General features: G+C 34.2%; 2 protein-coding genes across 3 annotated transcripts in view; one reads left to right on the forward strand and one right to left on the reverse strand.

Moving 5' to 3' along the window:
• Window positions 1-18258, forward strand: part of LOC108762208 (colorectal mutant cancer protein) — a 111318-nt gene extending 93060 nt beyond the window's left edge. Inside the window, exons 5-15 of one of the 2 annotated variants that reach the window (XM_018509113.1) lie at window positions 7948-8209; window positions 8666-8811; window positions 11704-11925; window positions 12120-12308; window positions 12804-12994; window positions 13445-13711; window positions 13774-13969; window positions 14504-14695; window positions 14770-14957; window positions 16220-16322; window positions 17668-18258. In XM_018509113.1, the coding sequence (XP_018364615.1) occupies window positions 7948-8209; window positions 8666-8811; window positions 11704-11925; window positions 12120-12308; window positions 12804-12994; window positions 13445-13711; window positions 13774-13969; window positions 14504-14695; window positions 14770-14957; window positions 16220-16322; window positions 17668-17778 (2067 nt within the window). In that variant the 3' untranslated portion in view covers window positions 17779-18258. The remainder of the gene's footprint in view (window positions 1-7947; window positions 8210-8665; window positions 8812-11703; window positions 11926-12119; window positions 12309-12803; window positions 12995-13444; window positions 13712-13773; window positions 13970-14503; window positions 14696-14769; window positions 14958-16219; window positions 16323-17667) is intronic. The other variant, XM_018509114.1, reaches the window with a different exon arrangement.
• Window positions 18259-18275: 17 nt separating this feature from the next.
• Window positions 18276-19917, reverse strand: BCAS2 (BCAS2 pre-mRNA processing factor). Its single transcript, XM_018509115.1, has 3 exons — window positions 19754-19917; window positions 19336-19601; window positions 18276-18732 (listed from the first exon to the last, which is right to left on the reverse strand). Exons 1-3 carry the CDS (start codon window positions 19826-19828, stop codon window positions 18339-18341), a joined length of 735 nt encoding a protein of 244 aa, XP_018364617.1. The 5' UTR covers window positions 19829-19917; the 3' UTR covers window positions 18276-18338.
• Between the last annotated feature and the right edge of the window lie 207 nt (window positions 19918-20124).

Genomic DNA, 20124 nt, shown 5'->3' on the forward strand with positions numbered 1-20124 from the left:
TGAACTTTTGCACCAGTTCATCTTTTTTCCTCTTCTTTCCTCCTAAAGAGAAAAGGAAGAAAGATGAACTGGTGCAAAAGTTCAATCAAAAAGAACAGGCCTCTTGTCACGACTTGACAGCTGAGACGCCATGTTACACTAAGGAATGGTAAAAAATATATCGATTTCGAAATTTTTGATCATTCTCAGCGTAGATTCCATTTCAACACGTATTAATGCGTATACTTTAATCCTGGAAAAGGATTTTCCAATCCGTGAAAGAGAAAAAGAGTATTCGTTATACAAAAATTATACGTGTTTAGTCGGTAATACAGATCTTTAGGATCCCCTTAAATTTATCATAAATACACGGTAAAAATGGAATAGTAAATTATGAAGTTATTTTATTATCTATGTTAGGTTTGTCAGTTTGTTTAAGTGTCTTACGTTTTAAAAGCGATCTTAATCGTAAATTGATTGTGTCAAAAATAAAATTCAAAGGGTAATTATTATCCAAAACTTGTCTTGATAATAAACTTGAAATTGTCACTATGATATTTTGGATGAGATAATAAAAAAGCTCTGTCCACCATGCTCATAAGAACACCTCTTTTTTGTGAAAGAGGGTGCAGAGATAAAAAACTGAGATACCTCCCGGAGAAAGTTAACTTATGCTAAAGATTAAATTCCAATTTTCCATTCATATTGATTATCGTCATGTCTAAAAAATTCAATCCGTCACCACCAACCTCTAAAGTGAATTGTAACATAGGATGAAAAGAGTTAAATAACTCTAGAAATTCATCAATTAAATTATTAGGAATAGCAGTCGCAATGTCATCTACATATCTAAAATAAAAGGGTAGCTCAGTTCCAAATCTCTTCAACATTTCATTCTCTAATTTCGTCCTCCATAACCACATCTGCAATGATAGGAGACAACGGAGAACCCATGGGTGTTCCAAATTTCTGAACGTAAATTCTATTGTCAAAAGTAAAAAAAGTAGACTCTAATATTAATCGTAAAGCTTTAAGAAATTCATCTTTTGATATACCACAGCCACGTGTAATAAAATGCCATGTGTTTGACACACTTTTTATAGCCAAATCTAACGGAATGTTAGTGAACAAAGATATTGCGTCTAAAGAAACCAATGAAAAATTATTATTTAAACAAAAACCATTAAGTTTTTCAATCAATTTGAAACTTTTATCAATGTGGTTTAGGAACATTCTTTATGATAATATTATGCAAGAATGAATCTAATGAATAAAGAGGGCTATCAATAGACGAAACAATAATTCTCAAAGGACACCCCTCTTTGTGAATCTTGGGAAGTCCATAGACTCTGGGAAGGATCCCATCACTGCAATACAATCTTTTGTACAATTTCGAATCAATATACCCACGATTCTTCCATCTCGTCAATAACATTCTCACTGATTCAGTCAGTTTTCTAGTTGGATCCCTATTGATTACTGTGTACGTGCTACTATCATCTAACATATTAAGCATTTTTCATTTGTACTCATCTAGTCAATTGCTACAGTAACATTACCCTTGTCAGCTCTCGTAAATAAAAATATTTGAATTCTTTTTAATGAAACTCTTAGTGATTTTAAGTAAAAAAGTTAGTCTTTTATTGATGTCATGATTAACCGGTTTCGTAAAAGCAATTTTCTGTATCAACGAGATTGCCCGATTTCTCACATCCAACACGCAAATATTGCTTAAGCTTTTAATATTGTTTTCGATGGACTTAATCAATTCAACACAATTTTTCTTCAAGTTGAATGAAGGTAAAGAAAAATTACCCCCTAATTGTAAAAGACACTGTATTTCAGTCGGTATGATAATTTTAGACAAATTAATGAACCATTTATTCCTAACTGGAAACAGTGCTGATTGTTCATTAAAATTAAAAAAGGAAGCCGGTTTTATGTCTACTTTGGAACTATTATTGTTGTTAAAAGAACCTGAAGTTAAACTGTTAAAAAACGAAAACGCATTCTCACTAGAACAAGCCCAAAAATACTGAATCGATTTAATCATAGAAATCATTACTTTATTATGTTTAAAAATCAGCCAAATTAATTTTTTGTCAAGTCTCTTAAGTTCATCTTTGTGTTTTAAGTTCAGAAAATTGTTTTGTTTAGTAAAAAATGACTCACACAAAAGATAATAAGGGATCCAACTAAAAATCTTTCTCACTAAAGACAGCCGTCTGTCTTTCAGAATTATGTAGTGTTCTAAACGCATCATTGAGTTCCACATTAAGAACTTTATGGATATATGTATTCTTCGCTTTATTGTATCTATTACGCATATGTGGATGATAAAAGTTTAAATCCAGATGATAAATTCTATACAAATGTTGCAGAATAATCCTCTTTTGAATACAAAATTTTAGAAACTTAATGCGAACTGTGCTTTTAATAACAACTTTACGATGTTTAATCCACTGTTTCATCAATAACACTGGTGTCATTCCGAACGTTATACAAATAAATTTAAAAAAACCGTTTAAATGTGAGTAGCTAAAATGACGCATCTTGTTTCAGCCAGCGTAATTTAAAACAATAAATCAATCAATTGGGCTCTTGAAATAATTAATTAAAATACACAAGAATAAATAACGGGCAATTAAGAGCCTAAAAAATGCAGTAATTCGTGCGGTACTTATATACATATTATTTAAATACGTCTTTATTGTCGATAATCTACACGGGAATAGCTTCAAAATCCAAGATTATGCAAGCTCCATAATTCTACTTACTCATCAATTTATTCTGTAACTCTGTTTTTCACTTGGTTGAAAGTTTAACGGGAGCATGTCATAATTGACTTTGAAACAAACGCTTAATTTTTCTAATTGTTTCATAGTGAAATTTACGTACCATACAATAGAAAGAATATTGTACTTCCGCGGCACTTGATTCTGATGTAGCTGTATTTAGCTAGGAGTGCAAAAAACTTGCACTCTCAGCAACCTCGTGCAGGATTGCTGCCACTGAACGAGTTTTTAGTGCGCACTTAGTGCGGCCTAGTGAAAAACGCTGTAAGATTAAAAGCTTATGGTGCATTTGAATGTGACCCCTATTGAGCTGGACCCCCCACCAGCGCAAATCGAGTCCGGACATATTGAAAAATTTAATGCTCTTTTGTTGCTAGTTAGTTGCTCCAAAAAGAATTTTGTTGCTCCAACCGTTCCGCAGTAAAAAAAATAAAAAATCGGTGGGTCCAGCTTAATGGCAAGCTGGACCACCCCATAGTCAAAAAACATACATAGAGCTGCAATATCAAAAAAACAAGTACACCAGATTTTGTTGCTTTTTTGTTGCTCCAGAATAGTGCCAAGAAATATAAAAAAAATTCAATTGTTAAATAAATATCCATAAATAAACAAAATTGCATCGTCACGCGTAGCAGCGCCATGATTAAAAGGTACATGTACAGAGTTAGTTGCTCGCAAATTTTTGGTACCAAAATGTTCCTTGTATACTATCGAAATATACCCATTTCCAATTTTGTTGCTAACTATAACACATGAAAAATAATTAGTTTATCAGCATCGGCGTCGGCGCCGAGCAGTTTATTCACTCAAACATTGTTTAAAGAATTTGTTGCTCGCAAGTTTTTGGTACCAAAATGTTCCTTGTAACGTATACTATCGAAATATAACTAATTATTTTTCATGTGTTAGAGTTAGCAATAAAATCGGAAATGGGTATATTTCGATAGTATACGTTACAAGGAACATTTTGGTACCAAAAACTTGCGAGCAACTAACTCTGTACATGTACCTTTTAATCATGACGCTGCTACGCGTGACGATGCAATTTTGTTTATTTATGGATATTTATTTAACAATTGAATTTTTTTTATATTTCTTGACATTATTCTGAAGCAACAAAAAAGCAACAAAATCTGATATACTTGTTTTTTTGATATTGCAGCTCTATGTATGTTTTTTGACTATGTGGGGGTCCAGCTTGCCATTAAGCTGGACCCACCCATTTTTTATTTTTTTTACTGCGGAACGGTTGGAGCAACCAAATTCTTTCTGGAGCAACTAATTAGCAACAAAAGAGCACTAAATTTTTCAATATGTCCGGACTCGATTTGCACTGGTGGGGGGTCCAGTTTAATAGGGGTTTGATTATGTGTATCTATTATGAAATTAAGATACCTCTATTTTGACTTCAAATATTTTTTTGTGTCACACGATACACAATTTTACAAATAAAATTTTATCCTGAATTTTGATATGAATTATTTATCGATGACATGAATATGAAATGGATTGTAGAACTCATTACAAGAAAAAAATTATCTTATAATTAGAGCTTTTCTTCCAAAAATCGTTTATATACTTTCTAAATTTTTTTTAGTAGAATTTCATTCTTAAGAATAAAAATGGAGCCAATCTTAAAAAAGAGTGGCTTAATTTTCAATCTTGAAGAATAAAGCCGGCAGTATATGATGCTTGTTTTCCTGCTAGATCGCATGCGAGGCGTTATGCTAGCAGCTGTGTTGGCTACGCTGCTAGAAACATGGCGTACTGCGTGCTGCCATGCGTGCTAGCATGCTAGTTTTCAATGACAGATCCGGTACTATTTTTCTTACGAGATTTGCTGCTAGGTAGGTAAAGAATTTAGGTTAGGATATACACAGAAGGTATTATTAAAAAAAAGATAATATTTAACGTATATTTTACTAATATTAATAAACACATAAAAAAGTAAGAATAATGATAAATTACAAATTAATAAAAACTAATAAGTTTTTATAGACTCCTTTAATTAAAACAATTAATGAAATCATAAAAAATATATTACAGGCAATAGGAGTCGACGCTGGTTATCAATTAGCGCAATTTTTCTTAATACTAAAAATATAAACCTTAACTTTGAATGTTTCCACTCATTGTTTGAGTCTTCATCAGCAATCTTTCCCCCTTAGCGCAACGATTGGAGTATTGCATGACAAAATGATATCTCCAACGTATTTCTTCTCAAAAATTGAACCGTTTACTGTTGTGAGGTAAATCACATACTCACAAAGTTAGAAAGCTGAGTGGCAATGAGAACTCAAGCTAAAATTATATGAAAGATTAGATTATTGTATGTATAATTTGAAAATTAATAATTGCCTCACCTCATACAGTCGACGCTTCTACAATGAATCTCTCTAATGCAACATTTTGTAATTCGTTAATATATTATAAATTATCGTCGAATTTTTAAAAAATAATTGCGAGAACAATATGTGTCTTATCATTTCGACAGTCGGTTAAATAATGGTTGCTAAACAAGTAACATAGCGGTAAATTTGAAGACAAACGAGTTTCTGACATATATTATATTACGAACAAGCCTTAAAGTTTATTGAGGATTTCAATGTACGCATGATTTAAACCAATGGTATCATGTTGTAGATTCAGCCCATTGGTCTGTCGATTAATATGCATCGTCTCTGATATTAATCTTTTGTTGTAATAATTTTCTACATCCAAAATCTCTACGTTTTGCCAATCAAAGTCATGATCGTTCTGCAATCTATGTTCTGTGATCACTGAATGAGTGGATGTTTTACTATGGATATGCTTTTTGTGTTCAGAAAGTCTGGTTTTTAATTTTCTCCCAGTTTGTCCCACATAGGAAGCATCGCAATCACGACAATTGATCTTGTAAACTACATTCCTTTTTAATTCATTGTTTAAAAAATCTTTAATAAACTGATTCAACTTGTTCAAACTAAAAAATGAAACCCTATGGCAAACCCCATTAATTGCATTTTTTAATTTATTCGATATCTCTTCAAATACGGTATGGAAAACCATTTAACACGTTCTTTAGGTAAATTGTTATTTGTTTTTTTAGCTGAACAAGAGTTCAATTTATTTATTAATGTTTTAACTCTTTCATTGATAGTATCGAATATAAAATCTATTGGATAATCGTTTTCCAAAAGTATCTTAACAACAAATTCAAGATTCTTTTTGTGAAATTGTGAATGTGAGATATAAAAAACTTTATCTACCAAATTAAATATTATGCCCTTCTTTTGCGAGATTGAATGCTGAGACAAAAAATTCAAAAATCTTCCCGAAAACGTTGATTTTTTATACCAATCAAATATTAATGAGTTATTTTTTTAAATTAGTCGTATCCAAAAAATTGATAGAATTACCACCCACTTCCAAGGTAAATTGTAACCTTGGATGGAATGAATTGAATTTATCAAGAATAGAGTCAATTTTAGAATTCGATAAACAAAGAACGATATCGTCTACGTATCTATAATAAAATGGTACATGATATTAAATATTGCTCAACACCCAATTCTCTAAATCTGTCATAACTAAGTTAGCAACAATCGGAGAAAGCGGTGAACCCATAGGCGTTCCAAAAGTCTGTTTGTAAAATTGATTATCAAAAGTGAAAAAAAGTTAAATCCAACACTAGGCGAGCAGCTTTGATAAATTCATTTTTCGGTAAATTACAATTCTCGCAAATACAGTCCCATCTATTAGAAAGAGCATCTATTGCTAAATCCGTTGGAATGTCAGTATAGAGTGATATTACATCCAGCGACACCAAACTAAAACCATGATCAATTTTAATGTTTTTTAATTTTTGAACTAATTCAAAACTGTTCTCGATGTTACTAGCCGCTTTAGGAATGCTTTTGACAATCAAACTATGTAAGAACGCTGCCAAATTATATAATGCACTATCCAAAGAGGATATGATGATTTTGATTGGGCAATTTAGTTTATGCACTTTTGGCAACGCATAAGCCCTAGGAATGTTACCATCACTACAATAAAGTTGTTTGTACGTTGATTCCGAAATGTAATTTTGTTTTTTCCATCCTGCCAGCAATTGCCTCAAGTTATTGTTAATTTTACTCGTAGGATCCTTAAGAATTTTCATATACGTGTCTTTATCATCAAGCATTGTTTTAACCTTTTCAATATACATGTTTTTGTCTAGTGCTACCGTTAAGTTGCCTTTATCAGCTTTAGTGAATATAATATTACTATTGTCCTTTAAAAATTGCTTAGTTAATCGTGTTGCTTTTTGTAATTTTTTGATAACAAAGTTCATTTCTTGTTTGAGAGAAAATAGGCTATTAATTATTGCAATAGAATTATTTCTAACTGAGTTGTGTACAGACGTCTGTAATTTCTTTATATTAAATTCGACATTTTTTATGAGTTCAAAAATTAATTTGCTATTATAACAAATGGGAAGAGAAAAGTTTCCACCTAATTGCAACAAGCACTGAACACACTCCGGAATAGAAACCGATGAAAGGTTTCTAACTTTGTGAGTATGTGACTACAACAGCAAACGGTTCAATTTTTGAGAAAAAATACGTTGGAGATATCATTTTGTCATGCAATACTCCAATCGTTGCGCTAGGGGGAAAGATTACTGATGAAGACTCAAACCATGAGTGAAAACGTTCAAAGTTAAAGTAAGAATAAATTTATAGGAAAAATAGAAGCTGTTATTAGAAGGCGAAGGCTAGCTGTGGTTGCTCTCCTTTTAATAGCAGCTGGAGAATGGGAGCAAAAAAAGAAAAAAAAGTATACAATAGAATATATACAAAGTAATAGAATATACAATAGAATATCTACAATTATACAATAGAATATATACAAACATCAAGCTAACTCGCAAGTAAATTAACACGTGTGAAGCCATGACTAGCAGCACTTCCATCACAGCAGTACGTAACGCAGACCACAAAGAAGCACGCAACGAATCTATCAGCTAAATCAGCAAGAAAACAAGCATCGTGTGCCGTAGCTTAAGATTTTACTCTTCAAAGTGAGATTCATTCTAAAAGTTTTAAAGAGTACTTATATTGGTACACAATATTGTAGAAATTACGATAAAATCTTTCGACTCCAAGAACTCGGGCAAGTAAAGAAAGAAATGCATTTCCTTTCGCAGCTTCATGCAGCCGCGCTGTCCTCCCTGCGGACCGAGGTGGCCGAGTTGAACTCGCGGCTAGTGGCGGCTACTCGCGCGCGAGAGACGGCCGAAACCGCGCTGATGCGGGCGGAGGTCCAGGCGGCCCGTGCCGAGCAACGAGCGGAACAGCAGTCGGCACGACACGAGGAACGGCTCACCGAGTTGCATTCCGTTATCGCCGAACTCGGCAGACAGCTGGAGCGACATCGCGCTACCGTAATTGCCGAGGAGGACGAGTCCGGTAAGAGTCCATTCCGCGCTCCACCCCGCTTCAATTATACGACGCACGCGAGAGAATATCGCGATTCCGTGTACCAATTTTGCTCAACGAGAGAGGAAGAGAATCCTGGCGAACCTTCGAGTAACGAAAGCCACGGCAATTCCCCGGCGGGCAATCAGCGGGGATCTCCCTAGACTCCGACTATAACAATAGTAATAGCTCTCTCGGTGGCGCGCGCTCTCGATTCCTGCTCTTGATCCCTCTTCTCGATACCGAGAAAAAGAGCAATCTCTCAGGGACTCACGACGCACATACCGTAGCATCACGTGTATTATCGCGAAAGACAGTCGCTTATTCGATAAATAACCGGAATTGATAGAATAGATCGTTTCTCCGAACCGTATAATTGTCAAACGAAGTACCAAGTATTAATCGTCGGTGGTCGCGATCTGAGGAGATGGTCTTGATGATGTGCAGAAGTCGAGACAAGCAGGGACGCCGAGGGTTCCATCACCAATCCAGTAGAGGAGAGCGAGGGTGGCGGGGACATTCAGGGAGATGGGGATCGCACTTTGGGAGATGCCGACTCTAGCTGCTGCGAGGACGAGAATCGACCGACAGAAGTAAAAAAAATTCTAAAAAAAATTTAAAATTCTAATTTTGAACATAGAGGAGAAAATAGGTCTGTTTACGTTGCATGAAATTCCCAAATATTTTTGCACTTAAAATGAGATAGATATATATTTGGCTTTGAAAAGAGAGAAAGCGAAGATGCCGAATGCAAAAAGTGCGTGCAACGCGAACAGATCTATTGGTATTATAATAGTGTGGATAGCACAATTGGCCCTTTTTTTTTAATCTTCGCTATTAGATGGCGAATTCTAGTGATTATTACGGAATTATTTGTTCAGTAGCTCGCTATGACTAATGAAGAAAAAGATACATTTTAGCATTTGATTACGTATACTTCCTCATTCTTCTTAAATTTAAACGTATTATCACACGAATATACATTATGTATTTGAGTGTGTGCTTGTTTAACATTTTATTTGATTGTATACATCTCGAGTTATGCAAATTTTAATAATAGCCTGGCTTGCTAATTTTGCTAATATGGCCCTTCAACTTGATTGCTGACGGCCTATATTTCGAGTCTTGTTTTTGTATCAAAATAATCATTCCATGAATTGATTACTCTAGTTCTCGACTATTAATCTATAGTTTATGTATAGAATTTTTATTATAGTAATGAACAGCCTATGCAGAAGAAATTATGTGTGTAATACATACACATACATTTTGCATACATTCTGTAATATTTTACTTTTTTGGTAATTTTGTAACCAAAAATACTGTTTTTAAAAAAAACTAATTCTTTAAATCTATTTTTGTGAAAAGTCGCATTACCACCCCTGTTTCTTTTCGAGCTATTATACAATATCGCCACATATTTATAAAAAATGCCTCAAATAATAAATGTAATTTCGTAACTTTGAATATCACGATGTCTCATAGAAGCAGTCACTTGGTCTTATATTTTCGATTTGCTACTTATCTGAAGATGACACGATAAAGATGCTGAAACATGTAATAATTTGTATCTAATTCTAATTCTTGTACCTTACATTATAATATATTTATTTTTATTTACTCTAATTTTAATTGCGAACCATTGACTCTTACACGGCCTTTAATTTTTTTCATTGTTTTAAATCTTAAGAGTCTTTTATTATTTATTTTTTCTTTGAATATGGAATCGATTGAATAAACAACACTTTAATGAATATAATCGTTAAGTTTTAAGTCTAAATATTGATTTTTAACCAAGTTATTGTATAAAATGTAAATGGGGTGCCATAGTATTACCTTCATTTATAACCCATTAACGCCCAAAAATCCCGTTTTTTCAGCTCATTTTCAAACCTCATTCTTATAACTAAAGAGGAGAAATTTCCAAACAAAAACCATGTTTCCTACTAGTTTTGGGTATGCTCTTCAAGAATTCGTGGTCAAAATTGAGTTTGCTTAAATAGGAAATCCAATATGGCGCCGGATTTGCAAAGAAGTACCCAAAAATTTGGAATTTTTTTATTCGTAATTTTTTGGGGGTCAATAGAGTTTCGAGACTCAATCCTAACTATGTTCAACGGTGATCGGAATAGTTGAAGTTTGAGGAAAAATTTTTTTTGCCGATCTCAATTGGCCATAACCTTTTCAAAATGGCGGATTTCCCATATGGCGGACATGAAATTTTGAAAATCTCACAGATTTCCGTAATACTCTGTACTCGGGGGTTTTCGTAGTCGCTGATTACGAATTTGACATTCTACTCTCTGCATGACCCAGAGACAACGACATGGACATGGTAGAATTTTGTCTCCTTCAAGGTGCTTGATTAGAGTGAGTCTTCTTGCCTCTCACTGGAATATAAATCCTTTCAATGATTCTTCTTGAAACATGGATTGCAGAATGGTAATGCACACTTCTCACAGAAAAGGGCAAGTGAGGGCAAGTGAAGAAGCACCTCGAAGGAGATAAAATTCTACCACGTCTATGTCGTTGTCTCTGGGTCATGCAGAGAGTAGAATGTCAAATTCATAATCAGCGACTACGAAAACCCCCGAGTACAGAGTTTTACGGAAATCTGTGAGATTTTCAAAATTTCATGTCCGCCATATGGGAAATCCGCCATTTTGAAAAGGTTATGGTCAATTGAAATCGGCAAAAAAAATTTTTCCTCAGACTTCAACTATTCCGATCACCGTTGATCATAGTTAGGATTGAGTCTCGAAACTCTAGTGACTCAAAAAAAAATTACGAAAAAAAAAATTCCAAATTTTTGGGTACTTCTTTGCAAATCCGGCGTCATATTGGGTTTCCTATTTAAGCAAACTCAATTTTGACCACGGATTCTTGAAGAGCATACCCAAAACTAATAGGAAACATGGTTTTTGTTTGGAAATTTCTCCTCTTTAGTTATGAGAATGAGGTTTGAAAATGAGTTGAAAAAATGGGATTTTTGGGCATTAATGGGATAATATATCTACACTGAGAGAAAAAATTGGTTGCAATTAATAATTTAACTGTAATAACCGTAATTTAATATACTATAATAACTGTAATTTAGTCATTTTTGGGCCAACTATATATTTTTTTGCAAAACTATAAATATAATTATTATTACTAACATTATAGAAGTAACAGTTATAAAAATGGAATTCCCCTAACCATAATATTTTATCATGCAGTTATAGTTATAATTACATAGAGAGAATTTATTTTTACCGCAAACTTTGTTACAAATTTTCATATTTTTTATTTAGTGATGAATAAACTGGAACAAGTGGAACAATTTGGGAATTTATTAAATATTATTGGTAATGACAGGAATTTCGAAATATACAAAAGTTATCTCTGTATTGACCGTATTTATACCAAACAACTTTTCTCTCTCATTGTAATATATTCTATATATTTAATATATTTTTAAAAACGCATTATTATTTCCAATATAGAATGGTAGGGAACAACTGGATAGTCCGGCCGCATTGCCGACTCCTGAGCCAACACAACAAGCGGCATCGTGCCAGAGCGTCGCCGTCGCGACGCTGCAAGAGGAGATCACGGCGTTACGGGCAGAGATCACAAGCCTGCAGGCACAATTGATTCATTTTAAAAGTCAGAGCAGCAATCAGAGGCAAACGGCGAGCAGCGATTCACCGCGTCGAGAACTTCGAGTGAGCAGCAATCGGTCTTTCATGGAAAACAGAGAGTTTATATTAAAAAATTAATATTAATAAAAAGAAAATTGAAATCGAAAGAGCAAAAACTGAGATCGAGAAACAAAGAGATATTAATAAAATACAATAACTCTCTCTTAATTTAACGTCCCTCTTCTTGTTCTTTCATACCTCGCCTCTTCTCTCCGCAGACAAGGGGCAACACTAGCTCGCCGGAACCTTTGACGGCACCGTGCTCGCCGCTTTTGCCACCGCTACAGACACCTCCAACAAAGAGCATGACGAGGGAGGAACCGCCAGTCCTCAAGATGGCAGAGAGGGTGAGATTGAGGAGGACGGACGAGAGGCATATTACCGGTCCGGACATTACTAATCTTGGGGTACGAATTTTATTTGTAAAGAATACTAAATACATATAAGAATATGTAAAGAATTGTAAAAATTTGTACATACATGTATATATGCTCCCTTCAAAAATGACAACCAAAAAACGATTTTAAAGTTATTACTATGAATGAATTATGTAAATAAATATTATTCTATCAATCATCAAAAGTGAACTAACTTCATAAAGTCATCAAAATTGTCAAAACTTAAAAATAAGAAAAATAATGTTAATATTTTAAGAATATATATATATATATATATATATATATATATACACATATATATACATATATATATACATATATATATTGTATATTCTTATTATCGATATTATTTAATTGATCAATTTTGTGTTAAATTTAAAAATAGTCTTTCCCTTTTCTGAGAAACTTAATTTTTTGAGTTGTGTAATTTTTACAGTAGGAGAGCGATATGAATTTTTTTTTTATTTTGCAGTAAACACATAGTTATATTCCAACGTATTTTAGGTGTGCTCCACGATGGTAGCCGAACATCTTGTGTCGGATCTCCTCGAACAGTCGAACCTGCAAGAGCTGAACGGTTCTGAGAAGCAGTTCGAGGTCGAGACGGAACGATTGAACAGCAGACTCGAACACGCGCGGGCGAACAACGCGGTCCTCGCGCTCACATTGCACGAGAGCAAAGCACAATGCGATAGGTACGTTCCTCAAAGTGCACAAATCCCGAATTGGTCCAAATCCCAAAAAGCTTTAAAAACGGTTGAAATATCAAAAATATCAAAATCGAATACATCAAGCGCATTTTATAATCTATGTGTGAAATAATGTGATAAATACAATGATGAAAGTATATCAACAGAAATTCAAGATTGATTCTTCGAAATGTAATGGTCTCAATAATCGATATAAACTTATGGCAATTATAAGGTTATTGAAGTATATATTTAGTTCGATAGAGTCTGAATCGTTATATATAAAAGAACGGAAAAGTTCATTGAAATAGTTATTTATGTGTGTAAAAATCCTAATGAACGAACTATTGTCAAGTTAAAAGTTACGTATAAATTGAAATTTGAAAAAGATCTTGAAATATACGATACAATCCTACCGGAACGATACGTGTAAAACGATCATTTTTGTCCTTACAGATTGAGCTTATTAGTCGGCAAGTACGAATCGAATGCGACGGCGTTGCGACTCGCACTTTCGTTCAGTGATCGCGCGATTGAGGCCTACGACGTTCTAGTCGCTCTGCTGGAGAGCGAAATTGCGCTTTCTACCGAGAGGAACGGTGTGACAATCGATAACAGAAGGGCGGCCGAAAACGTTGCTTATCATGTGCTAAATAGACTCGAGAATGACTGTACTAACACGTTGGGTGCTCCATGGGAAGATAGCATGGTCTTGTCGGACGAGTAGGTATTTTACGTTGTGCATAATGTGTGCAATTTTTATCACGAATATGTCTTTCTGATAGATCGGAAATAACGTGGAACGTGGAGGACGAGCAACGACTCAGGAGGCACATCGGTAGACTGAAGGGAGAACGTACAATGGTCAGATCGACGGCGGTCGAACTGGAGAGCGTGCACGCAGAACCCCTGAATTCAAAGAACACCATCTCTCTAGCGGAGGCCAGAAAGCTCGACTTGGAAACTGCTGTGCTCATGCAGGTCCATATCTAATTAGGAGAATTAAAAACTCAAGAGAACATTTTTTTAAATAAATTGACATTTTTTTAAAATAAAAAAGCAGTACAGGAGGATTCTCGCTATTCAAAATTCACAAATAAAATAGACAAATGGAAGTACGACTCGGAATATGGTGCATATAAGTTTCACAAAAGTATTATATTTTTTTCTCGACCGAGGTAATATTTTTGACAATTAAATTATTCACAGATTTTGTATTAAGATTCTTTTAAGATGCCTATAAACATAAAAATTATCAAATTATTTGTGATATTTCTACTTCGGCTTTGGTTTAGGCTGTTTCGAGATCGATAAATAATCGGCGCTCAGCTGAATTGAAAATTGTATAAATTCACAAAAAGAAATATGAATAGGCACGAAGAACCGTCTTTACCGAATATAGTTTTTTTCACTTACGCGTGAGATTAATATATTTTAATTAAACATTACACAAACGAAAAATATTTAAAAAAAGTTCAATATCATAAAATTTATTTCTCAAGAATATATTTTTAGGAATTAATGGCCATGCGAGAAGACAAGGCTGAGTTACGTGCCAGGGTGTTCCTTCTAGAGAAAGAACGTGCTACAATAGAACTGAAGCTAAACGCGCGCGACACACAGATCGCAGCCCAACACGCTACCATACAGCACCTCCAGGGTCAGCTGAGCGACGCAGAGGCTATGCTCGCGATGGCAACAAACAAGGTATCACGTATAATTTTTACAAGTATGTAGGTCTCTTTCTGAAAATTAGCCTTACTAATTAAAAATATATTTAGGACCGAGGTTTAAGCGACAATGAAAGTGAAGGAATGGAGTCTGAATTGATCGAAGCATTAGGCAGAGAGGCGAGACTGAAGGAACGCCTGCAAGAATTGATCTCAACTCTGGACGAAGTCAACAAGAATTCTGAACTCAGGCATCAACAGTCTGCCGAACTCGTCAACGACTTGAAAAGAGCTAACGGGTAATTATTGCCAGGACTGGGCGTGTAATTTAAAATACTTTTATTTGAAAAACAATATTTGTAAGACAATACAATTTGTATTTTGTATTTCAACGGAACAAACAAAAACATTTTGTATTTTGTATTTCAGTATCAATAACGAAAGATTGAAAGTATTTTGTATTTCAAATACTAAGATTGACAATCAGTCTTATTATTTAAATTACAAAGTATATAAAACTTTCAATTTTTCGAGTTTAAATACAAAATACATAATCCTTTCATGCGCTGTACTAAAATACAAAATACACTTGTATTGCAAATAAACTGTATTTTAAGTAAAAATACTTCAAATACATGCCCACAGCCCTGATTATTGCAGAAAATTTGTATGCTGTACGTATACAGGGTGTATTTGAAATAACGCTCCTGTAATCATACAGTGCTATTCTTAATAAAAAAACTAAGGCTGCATTCGGGCAGCGCGCTATCAACGCTGTTTGTGTCATACTATCCTTCTTTCACGTTTAATGGACGATGAAGATAGAATGGCACAAATAGCGCTAATAGCGTCTCCCCAAACCTAACCTAAGTCGAAAAATCCTCTACCATTTTCGCAATAGTTAACGAGATATTAATTTCTAAAGATTACCGAATTAATGGACAAAATCGATGTATAAGACAATTTTAAGATATCTTTCAGTGTTATTTGTGGAACATTTTGAAGATGTTTCTTAAAGAACTCTTAAAGATATCTTAAAGTTGTCCTATACGTTGATTTTATAAATTTTGCTCATTGAGTAACTAAAAAAAATATTGAGAAAATTATAAAATGTAGAGGACTTTTCGACTCAGCTTTTTATTAGGAATAGCACTATATGATTAATGGCCATTATTTCAGATACACCCCGTATAGAAGTAGTAAACGAAATCATATCATTTAATTTATATTATATATATATAGAATTAATCCTTAACTACAACTATGGAAACGATATCTAAGTTCTCTAAAGCAATCCGTTTTAAATACAGAAGGCAAGTGAACCTTCACTTTATGATGATTGATATAGAAAAGTTCAAAGTTTTTTTTCTCTATAATTCAGAACATAGTATTTTAATCGTATAGACATTGTATCAACCGTCTAAAATTTTTGCTTCAAGTTCAAGTGACCCATTAGTCGAGGATTAATTATCGGTCTGAAAATTAGATAAATAAATAATACAGTATGACATTTTGTGCTCCATCCTTGTAATAAAAATAAAACTTTCTTCGCTCTTCTCAGAGCGCTAGTCCAAACTCTGGAGAAATCCAAGAAGAAATATCAATCCAGACTGAAGAAGCTGGAGCAACAGATGCTGGGAATGGTAGAGAGACACGCTGTGCAGGTACGATTAAGTATACAATGGCTGCGAAAAGTTTCTGGCCAATAAGTATTTCATTGTATTGCATAGATAAAATCTTTACAATTGTAAAGATCTAATATACAAATATTTAATATATTCTAATACTTAAAATCATGTTCTTAAGTTGATTATAACAAGAACTTTGTTTAACTCATAAATTGAAAAAGATTATCACAAAAAGTACTTTAAAATCATATGGCTAGAAATTTTTGGCAGCTACTATGGATGAAGTTATTAATCTTTCGTTTGTAGAAACAACAATAATTTATTACACTAGATACACTCTTCTGTAGCACTATTTCTTCTGCAGCTCTTTCCGCCTCTCCTTTAGCCTTTGTTCGACTAGATCCTCTAGGTCATCAAGCGGTTTGTAGATCTTGTGAACGTACTGCGAGCCAGCCATCATTGTAACTAGCGCTGCTGCACAGAATACAATGTACCGTGACAGAGACATCATTATGCGATATCTCAATAGGAAGTTGGTGCAAAAATTGTCTTTTCAGATCTGTTCCAGCCTTAGTCTTCGTTCCACCAATTCCTCTACCTTTCGACGCTTGTATACTTTGTAGAAGTTAACCTCTCCAACTTGCCAGTGGATCATGGAGTATTCTAAAGCAGCCCCGAGGATGAAGAATAACGGCAGTAATCGGTACTCTCCGAGTGCTTTTCCTGGCAATTTGTTATATAACCTCAACAATTTTAGTCTATAAGATAACATCGAAATGTCTAAATTTCGTTCGCCAAATTTGATACACAACCTCTGTTAGCCGACTGCCGCCATATTGGATCGTTCCTGATGCGATTGCGGCATCAAGCATGCGCAATCAGCGTGCTAAAGGTGCCTTTTCACGCTGACACTTGACGCTCGCAACCCTCGCAACGTTCATAAAATTAGTTCATCCTTATTGTTTATCAAATGTTAAACAAAGACAAATAATGTTCGCGAGAATTATGAACGCCAAATGGAACATACCCTGAATAAGCGATAATGTATCACACTTTCGTTAGAAAAGTGACATAAATAAAACATTTTTAATTCTTCAGAAGAAAGAAAATTGCATATTTTAAAATTAATTATGGCAACATATTATGCTAATACATATTAAGGGATAAATCTCAAAAATCTTATATATATATATATATATAAAAGATATATAGATTTTATATTTTATATAATAATAAACACTAAAAAAATATATCCGTTTTCTACTACGTGTTTTAAAATCATAGTTTACATTAACAAACAGATTGCATCGGACATATCAGATGTATATTGCAATTGCATTATTCCTTAAATTAATTTTCTCAAATTAATTTTCCCTTGCAGGTGAAAACATTGAAGCAACGAATAGCTCTATTGGAGGAAGAATCAATGGGTTACAAGGGAAGTATGGCATTGCAGTCTCAAAGTTCTGGCGCCAGCGAAACATCTTTATGACAGTTGAGTGATTAAATGGCAAAAATGATGCAAGTTTAGTAACCCAATAATTACTTTTAACATCTATCCTGTTGCAAGAGGACATAATTGAACACAAAAATGGAGATCGAAGTCACACACGTATTTTTTTACACTGAATAGTCGAAAGTAAAGGCGCTTAGCTATTCGCTTTGTAATTATATCATGATATTATATTACTGTTGTCCTAAATAAAATAAAAAAAAAAGAAATTCAGCTAGGCCTACGCAATGTGTACAATTGTGTCGATACATGGAACAACGCAAACAGCCTATTATAAAACAGATCCTTCAGCACGTCGTAAATTACAAATAATTAATTAGTAGTGTATCGCGCTAACGATAACCGTCGTGTACATATGTATATTGTAAAAGCATAAACCACAAGTGTGATATGTGTAAACTATAATGAAATAAACTGCTTTATTATAGATATACCCCATAATACGTTCACGAATGCTCTTTGTGGATACGATATCCATTGTTAAAAATCTCTGTATAAATTATTTATTTTTATTTATATACATAAAAGTTTATATTACACTAAACATCCTGATTCTCCTGTTGCTGCATTTGCAATGCCATCGTTTCTGTTGCATTGTTACCTGGCACATCAGGTCCTTCCATCTCTGGTACATCATTAATCTCCACAGCCTCTTTATTCAAAAATACCCTTTGCATCTCCTCCTCCAAGTGTACGCAAACCTGCTCGATCTCATAGTTTTTCGACACCAAACTGACCCACTGTGCTTCAAGAGCTCTCAGTTTGTCGCCTCCTTGAGTCTGCATTGATTTTCTCTGCCAGTTGACTTCCTGAATCTTTTTCCTCAGTGTCTGCAGCTGCTTCTGAGCATGACCTAGCAGTTGAACTAGTACTTCCAAGTAGGATTTCCATGCTTCGCAACCGTAATCCATCATCAATTCCAAGTTACAGATTCTAAAATTATATAAAAGTTTAGAAGACAGTACAAAAATCTGAGAAGGCGAATGATATATCAATAAATTCTAAGTTGCATTTGGTTTGGACGCTCACATGCTTCTTTTTCTTCTTGAACTTTCAACAGAGGAAGAGTTGACTCTAAAGTATAGAGGCCATAGTCTCTTATACAGAGCATTAGTCGGCCAGTATCAATGGTTGAGATATACAAAATTGGAAATACATATTTGCGTTCCTGTGCGTGTAATGTATGACTGTATGTGACTGTTTGCAGTGTACTGTAAACTCAGATTTGTATAGGTATGCTTATATCCAAAAAATTGTGCAGATCAATCCTCCCTGCCACATTCACTACAAAAACTCTTATTTTCTTTCAATTTCTGACTCTAAAAAGAGTGCTTATAAACGACATTTATATTATTCTTTTTGACGTTTATAAGCACTCATTGATTTAGTAATGACATCGAGATCATGATATCGTATTTCCATTTAAGCCAGTGGCATCTAGAAAAACCTAGAAAAGCACTTATAAATATATGAGCGTTTATAGCATGTGAACATCCAATCATTCTAAACCATTAACCAAATGTAGCTTCTGTTTACCTAGTAGCTTGATGCTCCAATTGCGCACTGCTGTTCTCCACACTCTCATTCCATGCAGTTAAATCGTTTAACTTGCCAGATGGAGGAGGTGGTAATTCATAACGTTTCATACTAAGCACTTCCATCGGTAAACGATTCTGCATTCTCTCAAATTCATGCTTCAATACCTCTGTCTCAAAAGCAGTTATGCATAAAGGTTGTAGGTGTTCTAAATAATTTTTCGTTGGTCTGTAACGTCGTGTCTCTTCCTCCACCATCGCCAACGCCTAAGGAACAATATTAAACCCCAAATATTTTGTGAAATAAAAGAAATTTACACAAAGATTTTTCTTAATAAAATTAATTCTATCAGAGCATAACCTATCAGATTACTATTATTCTGTTAGATTGCAAAAAAATGAATGTAATTCTTATTCACCGCTTCTCGTACGCCCGGCTCATCATATCCTTGGTCAATATACGGCAGTGCATCAACAACCACTTCACCTGCCATAATATATTAAATAAAAATTCTCTGTTAATTTTCTGTAAACAAATTACAACTGTCAAGCGTTACGTCACAGAGTATAACTAGAAAGCATGGCCACAGTATATACAGTAGCGCAACTCTCCTGATTTTATGTTGGCAAAAATGGAGTGCGCATGCGCGAAATCAGTAAGTTCCCCAGTAACGCCATCTAAACTTCTATTTCACTTCTTTCTTTTTCTGTTTTCTCTGTCAGGGCCATTTAAATGTTTCTGTTTATGTATCTATGGCAGTTTATATTCGGAAAGCTGAAATTTGGAGGA

The sequence above is a fragment of the Trachymyrmex cornetzi genome, unplaced genomic scaffold (genome assembly GCF_001594075.2).
Source record: "Trachymyrmex cornetzi isolate Tcor2-1 unplaced genomic scaffold, Tcor1.1 scaffold280, whole genome shotgun sequence".
Lineage (NCBI taxonomy): Eukaryota > Metazoa > Arthropoda > Insecta > Hymenoptera > Formicidae > Trachymyrmex > Trachymyrmex cornetzi.

Bases quoted from the DNA above. Each gene is read 5' to 3' on its own strand.
- BCAS2 (XM_018509115.1), bottom strand. From the start codon at position 19,828: ATGGCAGGTGAAGTGGTTGTTGATGCACTGCCGTATATTGACCAAGGA. The intron at 19,602-19,753 runs GTGAATAAGAAT...ATTGTTCCTTAG, and splicing joins AGCCGGGCGTACGAGAAGCG to GCGTTGGCGATGGTGGAGGA. The intron at 18,733-19,335 runs GTAAACAGAAGC...ATATAATTTTAG, and splicing joins TTGGAGCATCAAGCTACTAG to AATCTGTAACTTGGAATTGA.